At 43.2% G+C, this 20,534-nt stretch overlaps 1 protein-coding gene across 9 annotated transcripts in view; it reads left to right on the top strand.

The window, feature by feature from the left end:
• Positions 1-20,534, top strand: part of NRXN3 (neurexin 3) — a 1,787,606-nt gene that overhangs the window by 1,181,895 nt on the left and 585,177 nt on the right. For 4 of the 9 annotated variants that reach the window (XM_086319424.1, XM_086319425.1, XM_086319423.1 and 1 more), the window contains exon 1: positions 418-693. The exons of the other annotated variants lie outside the window; for them this stretch is intronic. In XM_086319424.1, coding sequence (XP_086175550.1) covers positions 456-693 — 238 coding nt within the window. In that variant the 5' untranslated portion in view covers positions 418-455. Of the gene's footprint in view, positions 1-417; positions 694-20,534 lie in introns of those variants that run through there. 9 annotated transcript variants of the gene reach the window in all.

Below are 20,534 nucleotides of genomic sequence, written 5' to 3'. Positions count from 1 at the left end.
TGTTGGGATAAACTAAGCTGAACCTACTTGGGTCTCCTGCCGTCTCCTCTTCTTCCTTCATTTCCACCTTCCCTCCGTGTGGCTTCCCGGAGTGTGCAGTTAAGTCATCCGACCCGAGGTGCCCCGCGGAGACCAGGAGGAGCTGCGAAGGGCCTCCCCTGACATGTGTGGCATTCCGGGGCTCCCTAGGAGGGTTGCTATACCTGGGTGTATTTTGGCATCGTAAATTTCAGCTCCAAGAAAGGGGAGCTTTTGCCTTATATGTTTGTTTTTTTCTTTTAAGTAGTTTCCCCCCCCCCCATCATCTGTCTTGAAAACGCTTATTCCTTCCCTGTTTTCCAAAATCCGGGCGAGTATTCCTCCTGCTATGATGGGCCCCTGGGCATCATGAACTTAATTATTCCTCACTGGCTGGAATTCAAACTGCCCATCCGTGGTGGTCCTGTGCGTTGACCATGCACCTGAGAATCCACGCGAGACGGAGCCCTCCTCGCCGGCCGGCCTGGACGCTTGGGATCTGGTCCCTTTTCTGGGGATGTATCGTCAGCTCTGTGTGGAGTTCCTCTAATGTAGCCTCCTCCTCCTCCTCGCCGGGGTCTCACTCTCAGCACGAGCACCATTTCCATGGCAGCAAGCATCACTCAGTGCCTATTTCTATCTATCGCTCCCCTGTTTCCCTTCGAGGAGGGCACGGTGGGTCTCTCTGCTCTTTATCCTTTTAATGGGGCATAGCAATTCTGTAACCCACTCGCCTTTCAGGTAATGTTAAGGGTGGGAAAAGAATATAAAAAAAATGGATTGAAAATCATGAAAAGCATCGCATGTGCATGAGGGAAGAAAATGCCCAATTTCCCCTATAAGCTGGTGTTTTCTGCCCCGTTCCCATTTTCTCTAATGGGTCCTCCCCACCTGGGCTGGCTTGCTTATTCAGGGCTGCACAAGCACTGGTATTCTCCTCTTTGGAACCCTCTGCTTCCTTCACCCAACAGATGGCAGGCAACTTATCAGATAAGTCCCTAGTGCTGCACTTTTGAGAATCCATTCATTCACCTTGTTTTTACCCTTCTTCTCTCTGATCTTGTTGGAGAGCTAGTCCTGGGAAAATAGCAGGCAGCAGGAATCCTTATGTCTTCAGCCTGAAGTTGATTGAACTGCTATAAAGTGGTTAAGGTTGGGGAGTGGGGGAAAGTAGCTGAGTGTAGAGAGGCAGAAAATATTTTTTTTAATAACCAGTGGTTATTAAACTGTTCATGTGCACAGCTTTAAGTTTGTCCACATGTCAGATGGAGAGAGCAGCTATGATGAAAATTATACCCCTAATATTGCTAACTACCTAGGAGGAGGCAATGCATAAGATAAGGCAAAGTCCATTTATAATTTACCCAAGTGTAAACTGTTGCCACTTCAATCTCCCTCTGATGGGAATTTGTTTCCACTAAGGGTAGCATGGGTGGGCTTGTTCACACCATGCAAGTGTGATGTGTTTTGCTCTAAACGACCCTCCTTGCATAGCGAGTGAAAGAGGAGATCTCTGGCTCTTAAAATGACAACTCAGCTTTGAGCAGGCTACCTCTGAAGAGAGAGGGTGATGTCTGCCGCGGAGGGTGGCGCTTGCTGTAGTAAACTGTTCTGAAGATGAGAGCTTCGTTATTTGTTTACTATGCACTCCACTCTGACGGCGAGGAGACCAGGGATCACAGAGCCCACCTGCAGGAGCAGCCCTTTGGGGAGCAGCGAGAGCGAACCGCCCTGGAGGTCCCCTGCCCTAGCGTGTATTTTGAAGACCTGTCACATCCAGACCCCACTGGGAACGTCCGTTCTTCCCACCGCCTCCAGGCCCTGGGTTCCTGCTCTGTGCAGTGCTGGCTGCAGTGTTAAGTGGAAGCACATGGAGAAAATGCCAGCACGTCCTCTCGCTCTGATTCTTTCTTTACATTTTATTTGATGGAGTCGTCAAGCGGCTCAGAGCTTGTCCTGGTTGGTGGAGAGGAGGTGGTGGGGAGGAGGGAATGCTTGATCTTGATCTGGTTGCTGTTTTCTCTGTAATTCCTGCTGGGTTTTGGTGTAGGCTTTCAGAAAAGAAAAAAAAAAAAAAACATAGGAGAGGAAAGAGCCACAGCCACCAAAAAGGCAAAAGCAATTTCATGGAAATAAAAATTCAGTTTCTAAGGAGGAGAGGGACTGACAGTGGGGGGTGGGATTGTAAAGGGTGAGAAAGGAAAAGAGAGGGGTGGGAGATGGAGGAAGCCAGACAGACTATTACTAATAGCCATAATTAAACACAGAAATGCTCAGCGATAATTAGCTAAATTTTGCTAATTAGTGTAAATTATCAGCAGGGAGATGAAGATATGCATTTGTTAGAGGTTATATAGGCTAGCAGGGTCTCTATGCTTTCTGTTCGGGATATAAACAGTTAAAAGCAGCAAGTAATTAAGTGAGGGAATGTGCAGTACTTCCCTGGGATTCTTAAATCTGTCAATCTCTTCCTGTCCCCTTGGCTCTGTCCCCCTTCCTCTCTCAGTCAGCTGAGGGGCCTAGAGGAGTTGAGCCCAGCACAGGTTAAGCACAACTCTTCTCTATTTACTTTATTTCTTCCCTGATTGGTTGCTCAGGACACTCTAAATCTTCTTAACTGGTTCCCAGTCTACTTTCTCATTAACCTACATCTGATAAGATTCGGCGCCACAGAAAAAGGAGAACCAAGTAAGTAAATGAGTAGAGATCCTAGAAAAGGTCCTCAGTTCCCATCAGAGCTGTGGAATGCAGTGAACTGAAGAATCTAGCATGACTGAAGACAAGGAAGCTCACAAAATCAACTCTTTATATATCTCCTTTCAATCCTGAAGTCCCATCCCATTGATCTGGGCTTGAAGACTGGATGCATCTATATTAGGCAGGCTCCTTGCATGTTTAATTCATATTTTGGGACTTGAAATGAAGAGAAGCAGTAAGCAACAAGACACCCCAAACTCTGGCTTCAATCCCATGTCTAAGCTGTGCCCTCTTCTGCCTGAAAGGACCAGAAGACCCCTCAGTGCTTCCTTAATGTCCCTCATTCTTACTTGGAGTACCCTTGCTTTCCCCTCATCCAAGACAAAGCCTTAGCTATCAGCAGTTGTTTTCAAAAATGTTTTGGATGGAGGTGGTAGGAGGCTAATGGTTGTTACTCACAGTTTCCTCCAACCTGATTCCAGAGTTAAAAGCAGCCGTTTCTACTGTCTGTGAGGAAGTAAATGTCCTTCATTCTGGTATAAATGAATACTAGGACCTTGAGTCCAATTATGGTCTCTGGACTCAAGGAGATGTTTTTTTTCTTTCTTTTTTTTTTTTTTTTTATTCTACCCTTGTTCCCTTTGTCCATTTCCTGAGAAGCTGGAGATCCTCAGATCTGCCCTGTTAATGAGCACCCCCTTTGTCTAAAACCTCCTATCCTATAGTGAAACTCACACAAAAACAGATGGAAGAAAGAGAAATCCTCCAAACAGCTGATCGTCTACCCAGGCTTGATTCTGTTCTTTAAAAAATTTACTATGTATAGATTTTGCCTAAAATCTTGATCCCAGGGCAGCCTAGAGTGGGCTGAGCTCCTTTGTAAGCTGGGAAGACTAAGCTCACCCCTGCTGGAGTATGCAAAATAGTTTTAGGTGAAAATTGTGTCTCTGAATAGAATGAACTCTCTTCTCACTTGGAGTCTAGTAAGCTTTCACCCATTACTCAGTCCCTTCTCTGAGGCTTGTTGCTTCCTTACGTGCTGTCTTCTACTGAACTAACATTTATTGGGTATTTACTATGTGCTAGGCTGTGTGTAACCTGCTAAGGATAGAAAACTAAATATGGCATTGTATTGTTCAGCATGGAATAATTTCAGAAGTATTTGGATCATCTGTGAAAGATAAATTCTTGTATAAATTTCAAAAATAGGAGGGATGGGACAAGGATCCAGATACCCAACCAAATTAACTAGTATGAAATCTACACATCCCTTGTGAAATGCAAATTTACAGTGTTCTGTTATTCAAAATATCCCTTCAGGTATTTTTCTTTCTCATCTTTATTTTCACACTTCTATGTCATGCTTGTTGAAGCTCCTAGGTAATTTAGTGCTGTGGGACATATAACTGGAGAAGGAAATGGCCATTCACTTCGGTATTCTTGCCTGGAAAATCCCATGGACAGAGGACCCAGGCAGGCTGGCTTCCATGAGGCTGCAAAGAGTCGGATATGACCTAGTGACTGAGCGTGCATGGGACGTATAGTTTTATGTGTCTTTTCCCTCTCTCCCACCTTTAAGAAGTCCAATGCGCCTCCACTTAAAAGTGTCTCAGTACTTACAGTTTAAAAAAAGTGTGCTCTTAGGAGCCTAGGTGTACTTAATATGTGACTTCTACTTTGCTTTCCACAAAATAGCAGAGCTTTCTGGCTCTTTAGGCATTTGGGGGCATAAAACTCAGTTTTTTTGTAAAAGAAAAAAATACACCGCAAGGTATTAGAAGAAAGCCTCTTGACCAGAAACCTCTGTGTGTGTGTGTGTGTCTGTGTGTCTCTGTGTGTGTGTATGTCTGTGTGTGTCTTTGTGTGTGTGTCTCTGTGTGTGTGTCTGTGTCTGTGTGTGTGTCTCTGTGTCTCTGTGTTTCTGTGTGTGTGTCTCTGTGTCTGTGTGTCTCTGTCTGTGTGTCTGTCTGTCTGTGTGTGTGTCTCTGTGTGTATGTCTGTCTGTGTGTGTGTCTGTGTGTCTGTGTGTTTCTGTGTGTGTGTCTCTGTGTCTGTGTGTCTCTGTCTGTGTGTGTCTGTCTGTGTGTGTGTCTCTGTGTGTGTGTCTGTGTGTGTAGGTAAGTCCTCTTTGAATCATCTTAGCAAAGGTGGTGGTAGTAGTCTCCCTTGTGATCCATTAGCCAGGAGTCTTTCTTGTAGGAAATGATGCTTCTCATTCATTGTCACACAGTTCCATCTCTGAAGTTTTTCCAGACTTGGGGCTTGTTTTGCTCTGATCTGTTTAGCACTTTCTATTGCTCAGCCAGCTGCTTTCTAACCATTTTCTTTCTCCCTCCCTTCTTGGGATTCAGATTGCTGAATAATTCAGAGTGTTGGTTGACAGATAAAATGGTAAGATTTATATGTCTTTGGCCTTAGTGATGAATTAATTAAATTGGCTTCTCTTTCTCTCTCTTCTCTAGATGCTTTGGTGTCTCTAAAGTTTGCTGGCAAGTGGTTGCTCTGGAGATTAAATTGTTCTTGAAAGGCCAGTGTAGGAGGATTATACTATCCTAGTGTATATTTCTTTAGGACTTTTAATATAAATCTTTGTCGGAGTGGGCGATGGAGGTGAGGGCTGCCATATCCTAAGGAAAAGAGAAGAGGAAATTGGAACACTTCCTTTTCAGGAAAAATAAACCCTTTACCGAACTGGCTGATGGCTGAAATTCAGTAGTAAGATCTTTATTGTTTTGTTGTCTGGAAGACATAACATATTGTGCTTTACATTTTAATGAGTGAATTGATCAGACCTCAGAAAGCTTTTTTCACTAGAACCCTGTGTAATCAGGGAGAGAGGCAAATTTCTTAAGATAAAACTTGAACGTAATCATACTTCCTTTCTTATATTATTTTGTTAGGGCTGCCATAAAAAAAAAAAATCATAGACTGGGTAGCTTAAACAACAGAAATGTATTTTCTCACAGATCTGGAGGCTGGAAGTCCAACCTTTTGGTTTTGGCAGACTTGATTTCTGAGGCCTCTCTCCTTGGCTTGCAGACGGCCGCCTTCTTGCTGAGTCCCCTCTGGAGTCTGTCCTCCGTGTTCACTCATCTCTGATGTTTCCTTGTGTGTCCGAATTTCCTCTGCTGATAAGGATACTGGTCAGAGTGGATTAAGTTTCACTCAGAGCCCCATTTTAAGTTAATCACCCCCTTTAAATGAGCTTCCCAGGTGGTTCAGCAGTAAAGAAGTCTCCTGCCATTGCAGGAGACTCAAGAGACAAAGGTTCAATCCCTGGGTGGGAAAGATCCCCTGGAGAAGAAAGTGGAAACCCAGTCCAGTATTCTTGCCTGCAGAATCCCATGGACAGAGGATCCGGGTGGGCTACAGTCCATGGGGTCGTGAAGAGTCAGACATGACCAAGAGTGCATGCATGTATGCATGTACCCCTTTAAAGGCCCTTCCTCCAAATATAGTCATGATCTGAAGTCCTGGAGGTCTAGGCTTCAACATATGAATGTTGTGGGGCATACAGGTCAGCTCATAGTACTCCTCCTTCCCCACCCCCAGGATCCAGTTATTGTAAAGTAAACATGTACTGTGCAGAGCATCTCCGGGGAAGTCAGACTTTTACAATGGGAAAAGTAAACCTTCGATGACAATGGTAGCGATTTACAAAACTGATAAGATGGAACCTCCTTGGGAAGAATCCTACTTACATGTATGGAGACAGCAACACCAGTGACTTTAGTGAAACTTGTGTTTGCTTTTCTCTTTGTTTCGTGTGACGGAGCCTCCACCTTGATTGTGCACACTGGCTGATCCTGCCTGACTCCAGACACATGCTCTGTAGACAGACTTCAGTGCCCACCCTCCAGGGCTCTCTGCTGAGACCAGCTGCCATCCAGGCCTGACACCCCTTCTCTTCCAGGGACTCCCTTTAATCAGCTACGGTGACTCACTCTTTTCCTCTCTCAAGACACATATTGCCAACTGTTTGCACACCTCACCCTTCAGTGAAGAAGAAATGAATTTAATAAGTATGAATACTTTTATGAATATTTGGAAAAAAGTATGTCCATTTAAAACTATGTCAATTTCGGTGTTTTTGCATTGAATTTCTTTCATGAAACTGTATTTTAAATTCACATGAAGGAAACTGTATATTTCATGGGAGACAATTGAGAAAATATGTTGCAGTTATTATGCCCTTGCTGATATAAATCCAAAGCAACATATTCACCTCTTTGGGGAAAGGGAATGAATTTTCTTTTTGTATTCATGTATTTCTGAAAAATGATTTTGAGAACATGTGCTAATAAGGTTGACAGGTAGATGATGATGCACTTCTGAGGTGCAGGGTACTGTTAGGTGGGTTTGGGAACAGTCACTACAAGATTAGAGTTGGAGGAAATAGGTCTCAGTCTTTGCCTGTCGCTTAGGAGCCTTCGATAAGTCAGTTGACTTGATTAAGACTAAGTATTTTCATCTTTTAACTGGGAATAGCGTTAATAATACTTACCATACACGTATCACAGAATCGTATGAAAAATTAAACAAGTTGTGCTTTCCTTAATTTCTGTGTACAGATGAAACTTGTTATGGGAATAGATTAATGATAATACTCTTTCAATTCTTTGCATAAAATCCAGCTTCAGTGTTGACTATTTGCAGGTTGGTAGATTGAAGTTAACAACATGTAAGTACTGGCTTTCTTCATTTCTTATCTGTAGCAACACTTTCTGCCTCCAAGGCAAGGAAAGGGAAATAGGAGAAAAATCTTACCATGTACTTCCTTGTTTATGGCACTAAAAGAAGATAGCACGTGGGGTCATCTTGCTCCTCTTGGTAACTGTCTTCTTAGGTATAAATCTATGCTGGCGAATTTTAGCCTAGAATAACAAATTATAGCAAATGGTTTAGAAGCTCAGTGAAGCACAAGGGGAGAGGCCTCCAGGAAATATTCTGAGACCATTTTGGAAATTTAGAACTGGACCTTCTTCTCTAGCAAACTTGTGCAGAATTTAAATACCACTATATACTGCTCCATATCCATCAAAAACTAGAGTGTTTAATCTAGCTTATATGAGGGGAAAAAAACAGGTCTTTTTAAACAACTATTTTCAGATCTGGAAGTGGAAAACTTCTTCTAATGTCATTTCTGAAACATTTCCTTACCAGGACTCAAAGGTCATAGAGAAGTTGAGAGTGTATTTTTATGGTGGAGTCCTTAGAGTGGACTATAGATCCCAAATTTGGAACCAGAATTCTTATGGAAGGGATATTGTGCTGATCATAGATTTTACTCCTTGCTTTCTCCCTGACTCTGTGACTCTGGATATGGCATTTTTTTAAAAATGTATTAATTTGTTATCACTTAGACATTTAGACATGTTGATTTTCTAAGCTGTATTCTCCTTTCTCTTACCCATAGTTTTCTGTGTTGCATGTAGTGTGTTTGAGTCTTAATACTGTAGCTGAGGAAAATTGTCCTTTTCATTTTTCCCTCATTTGTGCGATACTAGGGTTGAGTGAAATGATCTCCCCAAATGGATCTCAGCACTAGGATGGCATGATTCTCCAATCTGTACATCTTTAAAGACCCCACTGTGTATCTTCAACCTGTCTAAGTTCCGTAGGTCTGCCAGTATTTTATAGCTCTGTTGTCTTGACTCTGATACTATCTTATGCCAAAGCTGCAGCCGGGTTTTCTCTTTTCCCCTCTGATAGAAGCAGCATAATGTACAAGGGGGGCTCGCTGTGATGTTATAAAGCCCGTGATCCAACTTCAGTAAAGAGTCATGCTGAGACAGAAAGAATGCCACTTTCATTTAAACATACCTTTTCAGTACTAGAAAGGAGCTCTGCGTTGTGTTTAAAATGCTCTGCTGTGTTTAACCGTTATCAGGGCAGGGGGCAGAATGACAACCGAGTTTATAAAGAACAGGTGGTTTATTTCTACTTAAAGTTTTGAGAAAGAGTTGCTCGGATCACACGCCAGCATCTCATGCACACCTCTTGTGTGCCAGGCTCTCTTCCAATGCCTTATGTATGTGGTTTCATTTAATCCTCACAATCCTTGACCCTAATAAGGTTACTCCCATTTCATAAATAAAAATGATGAGACTCCGAGAGCTTAAGTAGGACCAAAGTAGGCTGGGGATAGATCCAGGCTTCAGAGCTGGTTCTGACTACAGAGCTCTTGACCTTTTTGCTCTCCTAGGAAGCCCATCATCTCAAGAAGTAGACAACAAATGCAGCGAGCTTAGGGATTATCTGATCACCTGATGTCCCATATTGCCAAAGTGGGGTCTTAGCCAAGGGCATCAGTCAGTATCAGAATCATGTGGGAACCTGGGCAATATGATGTGACATCCATCACCTGTCTTTTACTCTACAACATACAGGCTGACTTCTCATCTCCCCAAGATGCTTTGCTTCAGATTGATGTCCCTTGTTGTTCAGTCACCAACTCATGTCCAACTCTTTGTGACCCCATGGGCTGCAGCATGCCAGGCTTCCATCTCCTCCACTATCTCCCAGAGTTTGCTCAAATTTATGTCCATTGAGTCAATGATGCCATCCAATCATCTTATCCTCTGCTGCCCTCTTCTCCTTAACCAGATGAAGTCCTGTAGGAATGGATTCTGACAGCATTGGATTTTTCTGGCCTTTGTAAAAATTAATGTTTCCTATATATTCTTTTAAGAGGTGTGATTCTTGGGTATGTTGACTTAAAACAATATGTACAGTGTGAGAGTTGTGAGTTAAGTTTTATTTGGGGTCAAAACGAGGAGTATGTGTGCTAAGTCACTTTAGTTGTGTCTGACTCTTTGTGATCCCGTGGACCATAGCCTGCCAGGCTCCTCTGTCCATGGGATTATCCAAGCAAGAATACTGGAGTGGGTTGCCATGCCCCTCTCTAGGGTATCTTTCCATCCCAGGGATCAAATCCAAGTCTCTGACAACTCCTGCATTGGCAGGCAGGAGCCCTGGGTCAGGAGGATCCCCTGGAGGAAGGCATAGCAACTCACCCCAGTTTTCTTGCCTGGAGAATCCCATGGACAGAGGAATCTGGTGGACTAAAGTCATAGGGTTGCAGAGAGTCAGACAGGACTGAAGCGACTTGGCATGGCATGCAAAATGAGGAGTACAGCCCTGGAATCAGCATCTCAGATATTTCTGAGAAACTCTGGGGGAATGGTCAGTGTGTGTGTGATTTTGGTAAAGGGAGAATACAGGCGATCAAGTACATATTTTTCCAGAAAGTTTCTGCCAGTCTCATGAAAATGACTGCTAGTCACAAGAAGCACGTGTCACCATGCTTTTCTAGATGGGAGGAGATAGAAGCACTGGACTCGTAACACCGGCTCCTGAGAATGTCAGACTATCTGAAGACCTGTTCCGCCAGGCTCCTCTGAGCACAGAATGCCTCACTGCTGCTCCCCACCCTGAAATCCTTTCAGAGAGTGTTGAAATCAGCAGCTGTAGCAGCTCATGATTTAATCTTTGTGGAGGTAGATGGCAAGTCTCAATGGCAAGTGTCAATTTGTAGCTGACAGGTGTTCTGTATGGGAGACCTTAGTGTGAGAAAGGGCTCAGATTCAGGCTGGTTCCCATGCCAGGAGACATGTCCTCTCCTGGTTGGGTCTCATGTCCTGAAAGCAGGTGGGAAATGGCCTGTGTACTCACCTGTGCCTGTTTTCCATCTGAAGCCACAACTCAGGTATTGCTCAGGGACACCTTCTTTGTCCTGGTTCCCTCCCCTTGGTCACTCACGGTTGAGTAGCTCTGAACATAAAACCTCCAGAATCCTGAAAGCCACCTTTTCTCAGATACTGTCCTCACCCCCCCCCTTTTTTTTTAATTCTTTTTACTGTTTTGGAATATTCCTGTCACTCCCCCTTCCCACATTAAACCATAATGGTATCTACTCCTGAGTGTCTTTCCCCCAAACTATGAATTTCAACTGTTTCCGAGGCAGTCTTTCAGAATTTGAATATAATTACACACTTTGGGTGCAAATTGTGGTTTTCGCTACAGAAGAAACTAATGGAAATGATCCGCCCGTTCCTGTAGTTTAGAGATTATATGCTTCAGAACTGGGGGTATCTATTTAGGTGGCTTTTCTGTGTGGAGCACATTAAAATGAAAATGAACTTGGGGTGAGCCACCACGGTTGCTAGGCAGTGGAGCGAGTTGACAGAGCAGAGCATTAAACTGAACCAGTGTTGGTGTTTTACTTAACATTTATTTGCTTTGCACCTTTGGCATTTGATGTTGTCAAAGAAGGGAAGGAGGAGGAGCTAGGCAGGATCTGGCTGTCTGCAGAGCTCAAACAAGGAGGAAGGAATAATCAGCCCATGACACCCAGGTGAAATGAGCCCTTTTTAAAATTTGCAGTTGCCATACAAAGAACTCCTTTTATGAGGAGCACGCAAGACTTGCCAAAGTGCACTGGTGTGTCTGTCAGCTTCGGGAATGTGGACGTGGGGAGATACTTGTCTTTGCAGTAGGGGCAATGACTAGCAAGGAGAAACTAGTCTTCCCCAGGCTTGGCCTTGCTTCAGTGGCTGTAGACAAAAGGTCAGCAATTTCAGTGTGTTTCCATTATCCACTTAATTCCAGGTCTCAAGTCCTAGACTTATCATGAGCAAGTAGGGATAGGTGGCAACGTCTTTGGGGCTTCTTTGTAAGTGATAACTAATAGAATAAAGCCCATTGCTTTGAAGCCCTGGTTTTAATAAAGGCTGAAAGGCCCTTGTGAACAACTCAGCTCAGTTCAGTTCAGTCGCTCAGTCGTGCCCGACTCTTTGCAACCCCGTGGACTGCAGTACGCCAGGCCTCCCTGTCCATCACCAACTCCCGGAGTTTACTCAAACTCATGTCCACTGAGTTGGTGATGCCATCCAACCATCTCATCCTCTGTCGTCCCCTTCTCCTCCTGCCATCAATCTTTCCTAGCATCAGGGTCTTTTCAAATGAGTCAGTTCTTTGCATCAGGTGGCCAAAGTATTGGAGTTTCAGCTTCAGCATCAGTCCTTCCAATGAATATTCGGGACTGATTTCCTTTAGGATGGACTGGTTGGATCTCCTTGCAGTCCAAGGGACTGAACAACTAGCTCATAGATAAAGCAAGACTCTCCTGGATTCTTCTGGTCAATTTTAGCAGCATTCTGATTTTTTAAAAGTTTGAAAAGATGATTAAAGGGTTAAATCTCAGCTCTTGGGAAAATTTGGCCTTCTGAATAGTTTAGGTGGGAGGAGGGTCCTGTGAGTGACTTAGATAGTCAAGGTTTTATTGTTTATCTTTTCCTTGAACCAATTATTGTGTATCTCTTGACATGAACTCTGATGGACATCTTTGGGTGTTCACTTCTGTCAATTCAATCTTAGAAAAAATAAACCCAAGAAAGGAGATATCTTTGTGCTTTTAGAAAAATGGCAGTTGTATTTACTTTATTTTTAATTATTATTATTATTCACTTTTTTTCCCAAATCTTTGAATGTACCTGACCCTCTCCTGAAGGTCTTAGAACATCTAATTCTCTGCAAGGTACGCCCTTTCCAGGTAAGCCCCTCTCCCCAATTCTCCATGTATTCCCCATCTGGACCCACTCCTTTAGCAGTCTTTTGGAGACTTCATTACATTAGCATAATTGATTAAAACATTGGCCATTTGTGATTGATTCAACCTCTAGCCCCTCTAGGAGGTTGGGGGTGGGACTGAAAGTTTCAACCCTCTAATTACCAGGTTGGCCCTACTCACTTCCCCCTAACCCCAGCTCCTAAGGTGCTTACCAAAAATTCTGGGGGTTTTGAAAGCTGTGATCCCAGAAGTGTGGATGAAGAATGAATACATATGAGAAGTGTATTTTGGTCATCTGAATGACCAAGTATGGGCTTCTTGTAAATTACAGTCAGGTACTAAACTAAATGCTTTAGCTTTATTCATTTAATCTTTACCAACATCCTTCATGGTAGGTACCATTATTAAAATTACACGCACAAAATACTCAGTCACGTCTGACTCTTTGTGACCCCATGGACTGTAGCCCACCAGATTCTTCTGTCCATGGGATTCTCCAGGCTAGAATACTGGAGTGGGTTGCCATTTCCTTCTCTAGGGGATCTTCCTGACCCAAGAATTGAACCTGGGTTCCCTGGTGGCTCAGAGGTTAAAGCGTCTGCCTGGAATGCGGGAGACCTGGGTTCGATCCCTGGGTCGGGAAGGTCCCCTGGAGAAGGAAATGGCACCCCACTCCAGTACTCTTGCCTGGAGAATCCCATGGAGGGAGGAGCCTGGTAGGCTACAGTCCTCGAGGTTGCAAAGAGTTGGACACGACTGAGCGACTTGCACTTTCACTCCTGCATTGCAGGTGGATTCCTTATTGTCTGAGCTACCAGGGATGCCCATTACTACTATGAATTTATAGGAAAAGAAATTGAGTCTCAGAGAATTAAGCAATTTACCTCAAGTTTTTCCACTCACTTAGCAGTTAACCCCTTTAATCTACAGTTCCTCTCAATATCCATGGGGATTGGTTCCAAGACACCCATGAGGTATGAATGTCTGCAGATACTCAAGTCCTTTCAATAAAACAGTGCAGTTTTTGCATATTACCTTAACCCATACACATTCTCCTGTATCATTTCAATCATCCCCAAGGTTACTCATAACACCGAATACAATGTGTTGTTTTTGTTGTTGTTTGGTCGCTAAGTCGGGTCCAGCTGTTTGCAACCCTGTGGACTGTAGCCTACCAGACTCCTCTGTCCATGCGATTTCTCAGGCAAGAATACTGGAGTGAGTTGCCACTTCCCTCTCCAGGGATATAATGCAATGTAAATGCTATGCAAATAGTTGTATATACAATGTAAATACTATACAAATTTTGCCTTTGCGCAGAAAATTCAAGTTTGGCTTTTTTGAATTTTCTGGAACTTTTTTCCCAAATATTTTCAATCCAATGTTCTTTGAATCTGTGGATAAGAGACCCACAGACAAGGAGGAGAGGACTAACTATGTTGAACTTTTAGGTCAAGTAATCTTCGCAAACATACAACCTGTTCCCTGGTATTGAGAACACCCGATCAGAACACATCCCTGTGTTCACAAGTCCTATTGTATTATAGAAAATTATGTGTGCTTTCTGAAGCAGCCTTTGGAAATTCAGATAAGTTCCACAGTCAGCTAGCAGGGAATGGTTACATATTCAATTAAGGGCCTGAGAGTGAGGGACACTTCTATTGATAATAGAGCCATTTGTGATTCACCCACCTCATTTTTTATTCACTGTAAGAAAGTCATTTATCAGGAAGTTTAGTTTCCATCACAAAGGTTTTCCCTCAAGTTATAATTTTAAGCAGACCACCAACCTTCCTGGTTTTAGTTCTTGCCTGCAAAAGGGGAGAATTGTGATTAATCTTGAAGTAACCTGCCATCTTTATCTTGACAAGTTTGGTATTCATCTTTCTGTCAGGACTAACAGGCACAATCTTGATGATTTCTAAGATACCTCTTTACTCTTATTAGATCACCTTTGAATGTACTTTTATTCCTGGACCTACATACATATGGCAGAAGTGTGTGAATTATGAGGATAAACTAATGAAGTGACTATTTCAAGAGTGTCAGTGGTTTTCAGACTGAGTGATGTGTATGTGTACATACACATGTGGGTGAATGTGTGAACTGAAAAGTGTGATGTAGCATAAAGGCCTTGAGAGCAACCTACTTAGTACCTGACCTGGAACGTACAGAACAGACATGAGGCCTGGGCCTGCTGCACATGGTAGACATAGACATGTTTCAGTATCTCTCCCTTATAGCTCGGATGTCATTTACCAGTGTGTTGCATCACAGAGCTCATGTTAACATGTTGGTTATGATTTAAGGAAAGGATGGTGTTAGTGTGAGATAGGAATGGAAACCTGGAGACCTGGCCCTCCATAGCCAGTCCCTGTCTTTCAAGTGATTTATTTATTGGGTTTTAGAGGCCAGGGACTCATTGTATGTGCATGTACTGCCATCCCAATCATCTGTCAGTTATTTTGAATCTATTAGCCTAGCTATTGGGCTTCCCTTGTGGCTTAGCTGGTAAAGAATCTGCCTGCAATGCGGGACACCTGGATTCGATCCCTGGGTTGGGAAGATCCCCTGCAGAAGGGAAAGGCTACCCACTCCAGTATTCTGGCCTGGAGAATCCCATGGACTATACATCTGTGGAGTCGCAAACAGCTGGACACGACTGAGCAACTTTCACTTTCAGACCAGCTATCATAAAGAACACTCTTTTGAGATAGTGTTGAGATAGCGATCCTTTATTTCCCTGCACAAGGCACTCAGCCACTTAGAAACAGAGCTACCACCTGAACACTATGTTCTTCAGGCCCTGGGGCAATGCTCCTAAAGGAGTATTCTGATGAAAGCTCTTCATTGGCCTTAAAAGCTGTTTTGCATGTGTGAAATTATCAAACGACGGAGTAGGAAGAGGTCTGTAGCAACCTTTTCCAATCAAATTGTTTCTCATACAGAGAAACTTGGACAGCCTGGCTTCCCAAATCACACTTTTCAGATTAGAGGCAAGTTAAAACGGAAACACTAGTCCTCTCTGAGCTACACCACAGGTAGTGTTAGAGCCCAAAGCTTTCCAGGTGTCCCGTGTTTTGCCGTGAGTAAGGAGATTGAGATGGTCTCTGGTACAGCTGAGGGAATACATCAGCAAGGAAGGATCCAAGATCCTGAGAGCCAGGTTACTCCAGACACTCGCGTGAGTTTCCTTCCTCGCCATCATCACAGAGCCCGGTCCTTAGTCCGTCCCAGCCACCGGTCCCTATCTGGGTCCCCACTCTCTCTCTGCCCCGGCAGCCTGGAAGGGAAACTCAGTGTGCCACAGTTCAATCAAATGGTTTGATGAGAGCTTTCAAGCCTAATTACATGGAAGGTTTCATCCAGTGAAAGGAAAGAGAAAAAGAGAAAGGGAGAAATTAAATTGAAGTATAAATCAGGCAAGGGCTTAGATCTTGAGCTTCCTTTCTTTTTAATCAAGAGTAAAATGAGAGGAGAGTTTTAAGGCTCATCACAAGACACCATTAACTACCCAAGGAGCTCTTGACTCAAGATGGCTTGCCTTGAGAAGAAAAATGTACAATCGGCCCAGAAAAGGAGGTATCCAAATGTCATTTAGAAGGATGACTCTCAGGAGCAGGACAATTTGTTTTCCTGTGATTGTTTGGGCTTCAGTTCCCCTGGCTGGCCAGTACAATTTTGGTTTTTTTTGCACACATTAAGTGTTCAATATGCATTTTAAATCAATGATGTAGTAAATTTTGTACTGTGTAGCAGGTAATTATGTATTATGTACAAAAGGGTGATATGTTTTCAATTCATTCCATTTTAGAGAGTGCACAAGAAATCAGTATTCAACATTTTGGCCAGTTCTGCCTTGTGGTTGACATAGTTTTGGTATATTTTTGTAAAGTTACTTGATTTTTATAGAATGTTTTACATTGTCGCAGAGAAAATGCAAGATCTATTTTGATCCTTGCCACAGCTCTATGCAGCAGGAGGACAAGTAGTAGAATTGCTATTTGTCCCCCCCCTCCCCCCACCTTTTTTTTTTTTAAGCTGATGTAATCAGGACTAAAGGAGTGTAAATGTCTTGGCTGAAGTCTTTCAAGTATTCAGTGACAGGGCAGAAACTGACACCCAGTTTCTGTCCACTGCCCTGCTTTGCATGACTGAGTATCTTGTGGGGAATTTCTGGTAAAAAGATAGAGGAGAACAGCAAAGAAAAGAGCACTTGCAGAAGCATAGTTAGGGAATTGTGATGCACCTTCGCTGAACTTGGCACTCATTAAATACTTATAATGAGCAAGGCAAGAACCTGGGCTATGCTTTATAGTGGACAATTGAAACGTGGATCCTACACTCAAAGGCTTACAGTGTGGTTACAAACTCTTTTTAAAGTATGGAGATCTATCCTTTCCATCCTCACAGCAATTTCAACCATGTCACCCGGATAGTTGCAGCAACCTCGTTTACGGACCTTTTTCATTGTTCAGTCGCTCAGTCGTGTCCAACTCTTTGCGACCCCATGGACTGCAGCACACCAGGCCTCCCTGTCTATCACCAGCTCCCGGAGCTTACTCAAACTCATGTCCATTGAGTCGGTGATGCCATCCAACCATCTCACCCTCTGTCATCCCCTTCTCCTCCTGCCTTCAATCTTTTCCAGCATCAGGATCTTTTCCAGTGAGTCAGTTCTTGGCATCAGGTAGCCAGAGTATTGGAGCTTCAGCTTCAGCATCAGTCTTTCCACTGAATATTCAGGGTTGATTTCCTTTAGAATGGACTGGTTGAATCTCCATGCTGTCCAAGGGACTCTCAAGAATCTTCTCCAGCACCACAATTTGTAGGCATCATTTCTTTGGTGCTCAGCCATTTTTATTATCCAACTCTCACATCTGTACATGACTACTGGAAAAAACCATAGCTCTGACTATACAGACCTTTGTAGGCAATGTCAAGTCTCTCCTTTTTAATATATTGTCTAGGTTTGTCAAGGAACAAGCATCTTTTAATTTTAATTTCATGGGTGCAGTCACTGTCCACAGTGATTTTGGAACCCAAGAAAATATCAGACCTTACTAATCCTCTGGTCGTCCCTTCTATCCATACCCCATCCATCTCATGTACCAGTCTGATCACACCATTCTCCCATAAGCTTCCCCCAGCCTACAGGGTGAAGTCCAATCAGATCACACCATTCCCTCTGTAACTAGAACAAAAACTAACCCCTAGCCTTCACCCTGCTTATCTCTGACTATATTTCCTAACACAAACTTCATTAAATCTTGGCCTAATTCCACTTCCTTGGGAAATTCAAATTCCCCAAATAAAGGTTCTCATAACCTTCTGGAACTCTCCTCTTGTTGCTGCTTCTCATTTAGTTGTAAGATTATTTGATCAATAGCTATTTCCCCAGATGGATTGAGCATTCCACTGGGGTCAGATAGGGTCATGAGATTAAAAAACAAAATGCAAGATGCCCAATTAAACTTGATATTTACATAAATGACCATCTTTTTAAAATTTTGAAGTATCAGTATGTCCCATGCAATATTTAGGACATATTTATACTACATATTTTTGGTTATTTTTCTGTAACCCAAATTTAAATGGGTATCCCATGGTTTGTTAATCTGCCAGCCTTAGTCAGAAATCACATCTGTTTTTGCTCCAAGAACAATGGCTGGGAGTGTAACCAACAGATGATCATGCACACTTGATGAATAAATGATTAGCTTAAAAATAAAATTAGTTTACTCTGGTAGTGCCATGTAGGATAAATTGGTATGACAAGAGACTGAATTTGGAAGGACTAATTAGCACACTGTTGCCATCATCAAAATAAAGGTAATAAGGATCCAGGTAGGATAGAGATATGGAGAAGGAAATGGCAACCCCTTCCAGTATTCTTGCCTGGAGAATCCCATGGACAGAGGAGCCTGGTGGGCTACAGTCCATGGGGTCACAAGAGTCGGACCTGACTTATCGACTAAACCACCACCACCACCAGGATAGAGATAAAGTTGAGCACTGAATAATTGATGCTTTTGAACTGTGGTGTTGGAGAAGACTCTTGAGAGTCCCTTGGACCACAAGGAGATCAAACCAGTCAATCCTAAAGGAAATCAGTCCTGAATATTCCCTGGAAGGACTGATGCCAAAGCTGAACTCCAGTATTTTGGCCACCTGATGTGAAGAACTGACTCACTGAAAAAGATTCTGATGCTGAGAAAGATTGAAGGCAGGAAGAGAAGGGGATGACTGAAGAGGAGATGGTTGGATGGCATCACCGACTCGATGGACATAAGTTTGAGCAAGCTATGGGAGTTGGTGATGGACAGGGAAGCTTGGCGTGCTGCAGTCCATGGGGTCGCAGAAAGTCACACAGAACTGAGTGACTAAACTGACCTGAGGATAGAGACAAGGGCTTCCCTGGTGGCGCAGACAGTAAAGAATCCGCCTGCCATGCAGGAAATCTAGGTTTGATCCCTGGGTCGGGAAGATCCCCTGGAGAAGGAAATGGCAACCCACTCCAGTATTCCTGCCTGGAAAATCCTATGGACAAAGGAGCCTGGTGGGCTACAGTCCATGGGGTCGCAAAGAGTCAGACATGACTGAGGGACTAACACACACACACAGGATAGAAACATTGAAAGGAGGAATATTTCCAAGTAGGAATCAGAATTTGCACAGGTGTGACTATGTAACAACCCACAGCTTGAGTGGGGAAAGAATCGTTTCAGGTTACTAGTAGTCAGAATCAAAAACAATACAAAAGGTAGAAATAAGTATAATCCCTCTCATTTACAAACTGCTTCACAACTTTCAAAGTATTGTTCTATGTTCTATGTCATTCCTCTTTGTAGAAGTGACTTGTTTCTGCAAATACGGCCATTTAATGATCACTCCTCTTTGGAAATGCATGACTTTTCCCAAGTCAGTGTTGCTGATCAGCTCAGAGATATTTGCATTAATTTCTGTGCATTTGTAATAGATTTTTACTTAACTTCCATATTTCTCTGTGCTGAACGCTTTGTTCCTGAAGCACCAGGTAATTTTGTATTATGTGTGACAAACCTCTGGTGCATTTGTATTAACAGGTAGATTTTTATAATCATCAGGTTTTCTAAAAATGGGTTGTAGCTAGCCAGTCAAGAGATGACCAGCCAGAGGCAAATTTCTGTGGTGTTTCTTCCCATTGCCAGAACAGGTGGAGGTTGACAAGTCACAAGCTCTCACTTCAGATAATGAAGATGTAATTTTAGTCATTCAAGTTTGTGTTGAAAGCAAATCTTTTCACCCTTTATTTTTCAATTAGTGGGGCAAGTGACTCCATGGCCTCTAGCTATGGGAGGCCAGATGGGCGTTTTCTTAACTAGATGCACACGCAGAGACGACGGTTGACATTTCCTCAGCTGCTCTTGCAGAGGTCTTGAACATTTTTCCCCGGCATATCCTTGCCTGTGAGCTGCTGTTTGAAAGATCAGGTGTGATGAGTGAGTGATTAAATGAGTGAGATAATAAATGGGCAGCACAGAGCCTGGTGGAAGGAACATAGACTCTGAGTGTCACTGATCACACTGGGTGTGACTGATCACTCTCTCAGCAGATTATTCTAGGCCGTGTGTGCATTCATGCTCAGTTGTGTCTGAGTCTTTGCAACCCTATGGACTGTAGCCAGCCTGGCTCCTCTGTCCTTGGGATTTTGTAGGCAAGAATACTATAGTGAGTTGTAGTTTCCTCCTGCAGAGGATCCTCCTGACCCAAGTATTGAGCCTGTCTCTTCTTCATCTCCTGCATTGGCAGGCAGATTCTTTCCACTAATCCACTTGGGAAGCCCATTATGCTAGACCAGAGATCATCAAACTTTTCCTGAAAGGGGCCAGAGAGTAAACATCTTTGTGTTTTGGGGATATACTGTCTCTGCTTCTACCATAACTACTCAACTCTACCACAGGCAGGATGAATTTGCCCTAGACTTAAGACTTAAGGTTGTTGTGATTAACATTTTCTAACTACCCAAAGAACTGAGCACGGAATCTGGCACATTAAATGGTCAGTAAATGCTAACCAGTGTTCCGAGTATGATAAATGGATTTTAGAGCTGCAAGGAATCTTGGAGATCATAGTCAGTTTTATCCTTTTAAAAGATAAAGATGTTTAAATGGAGGATCCAAGAAGTACAGGGACTTAACCAAGGTTAGTACAATCTGTTTCCCCACAATTCTGTTCTTATCATCACTTGCAGAATTCCCAGAAAATA

Source organism: Bos grunniens, chromosome 10, assembly GCF_055505025.1.
Source record: "Bos grunniens cultivar Pamir isolate PY7600 chromosome 10, Bosgru_T2T1.0, whole genome shotgun sequence".
Classification (NCBI taxonomy): domain Eukaryota; kingdom Metazoa; phylum Chordata; class Mammalia; order Artiodactyla; family Bovidae; genus Bos; species Bos grunniens.
This window is presented reverse-complemented; position numbering and strand designations above follow the sequence as displayed.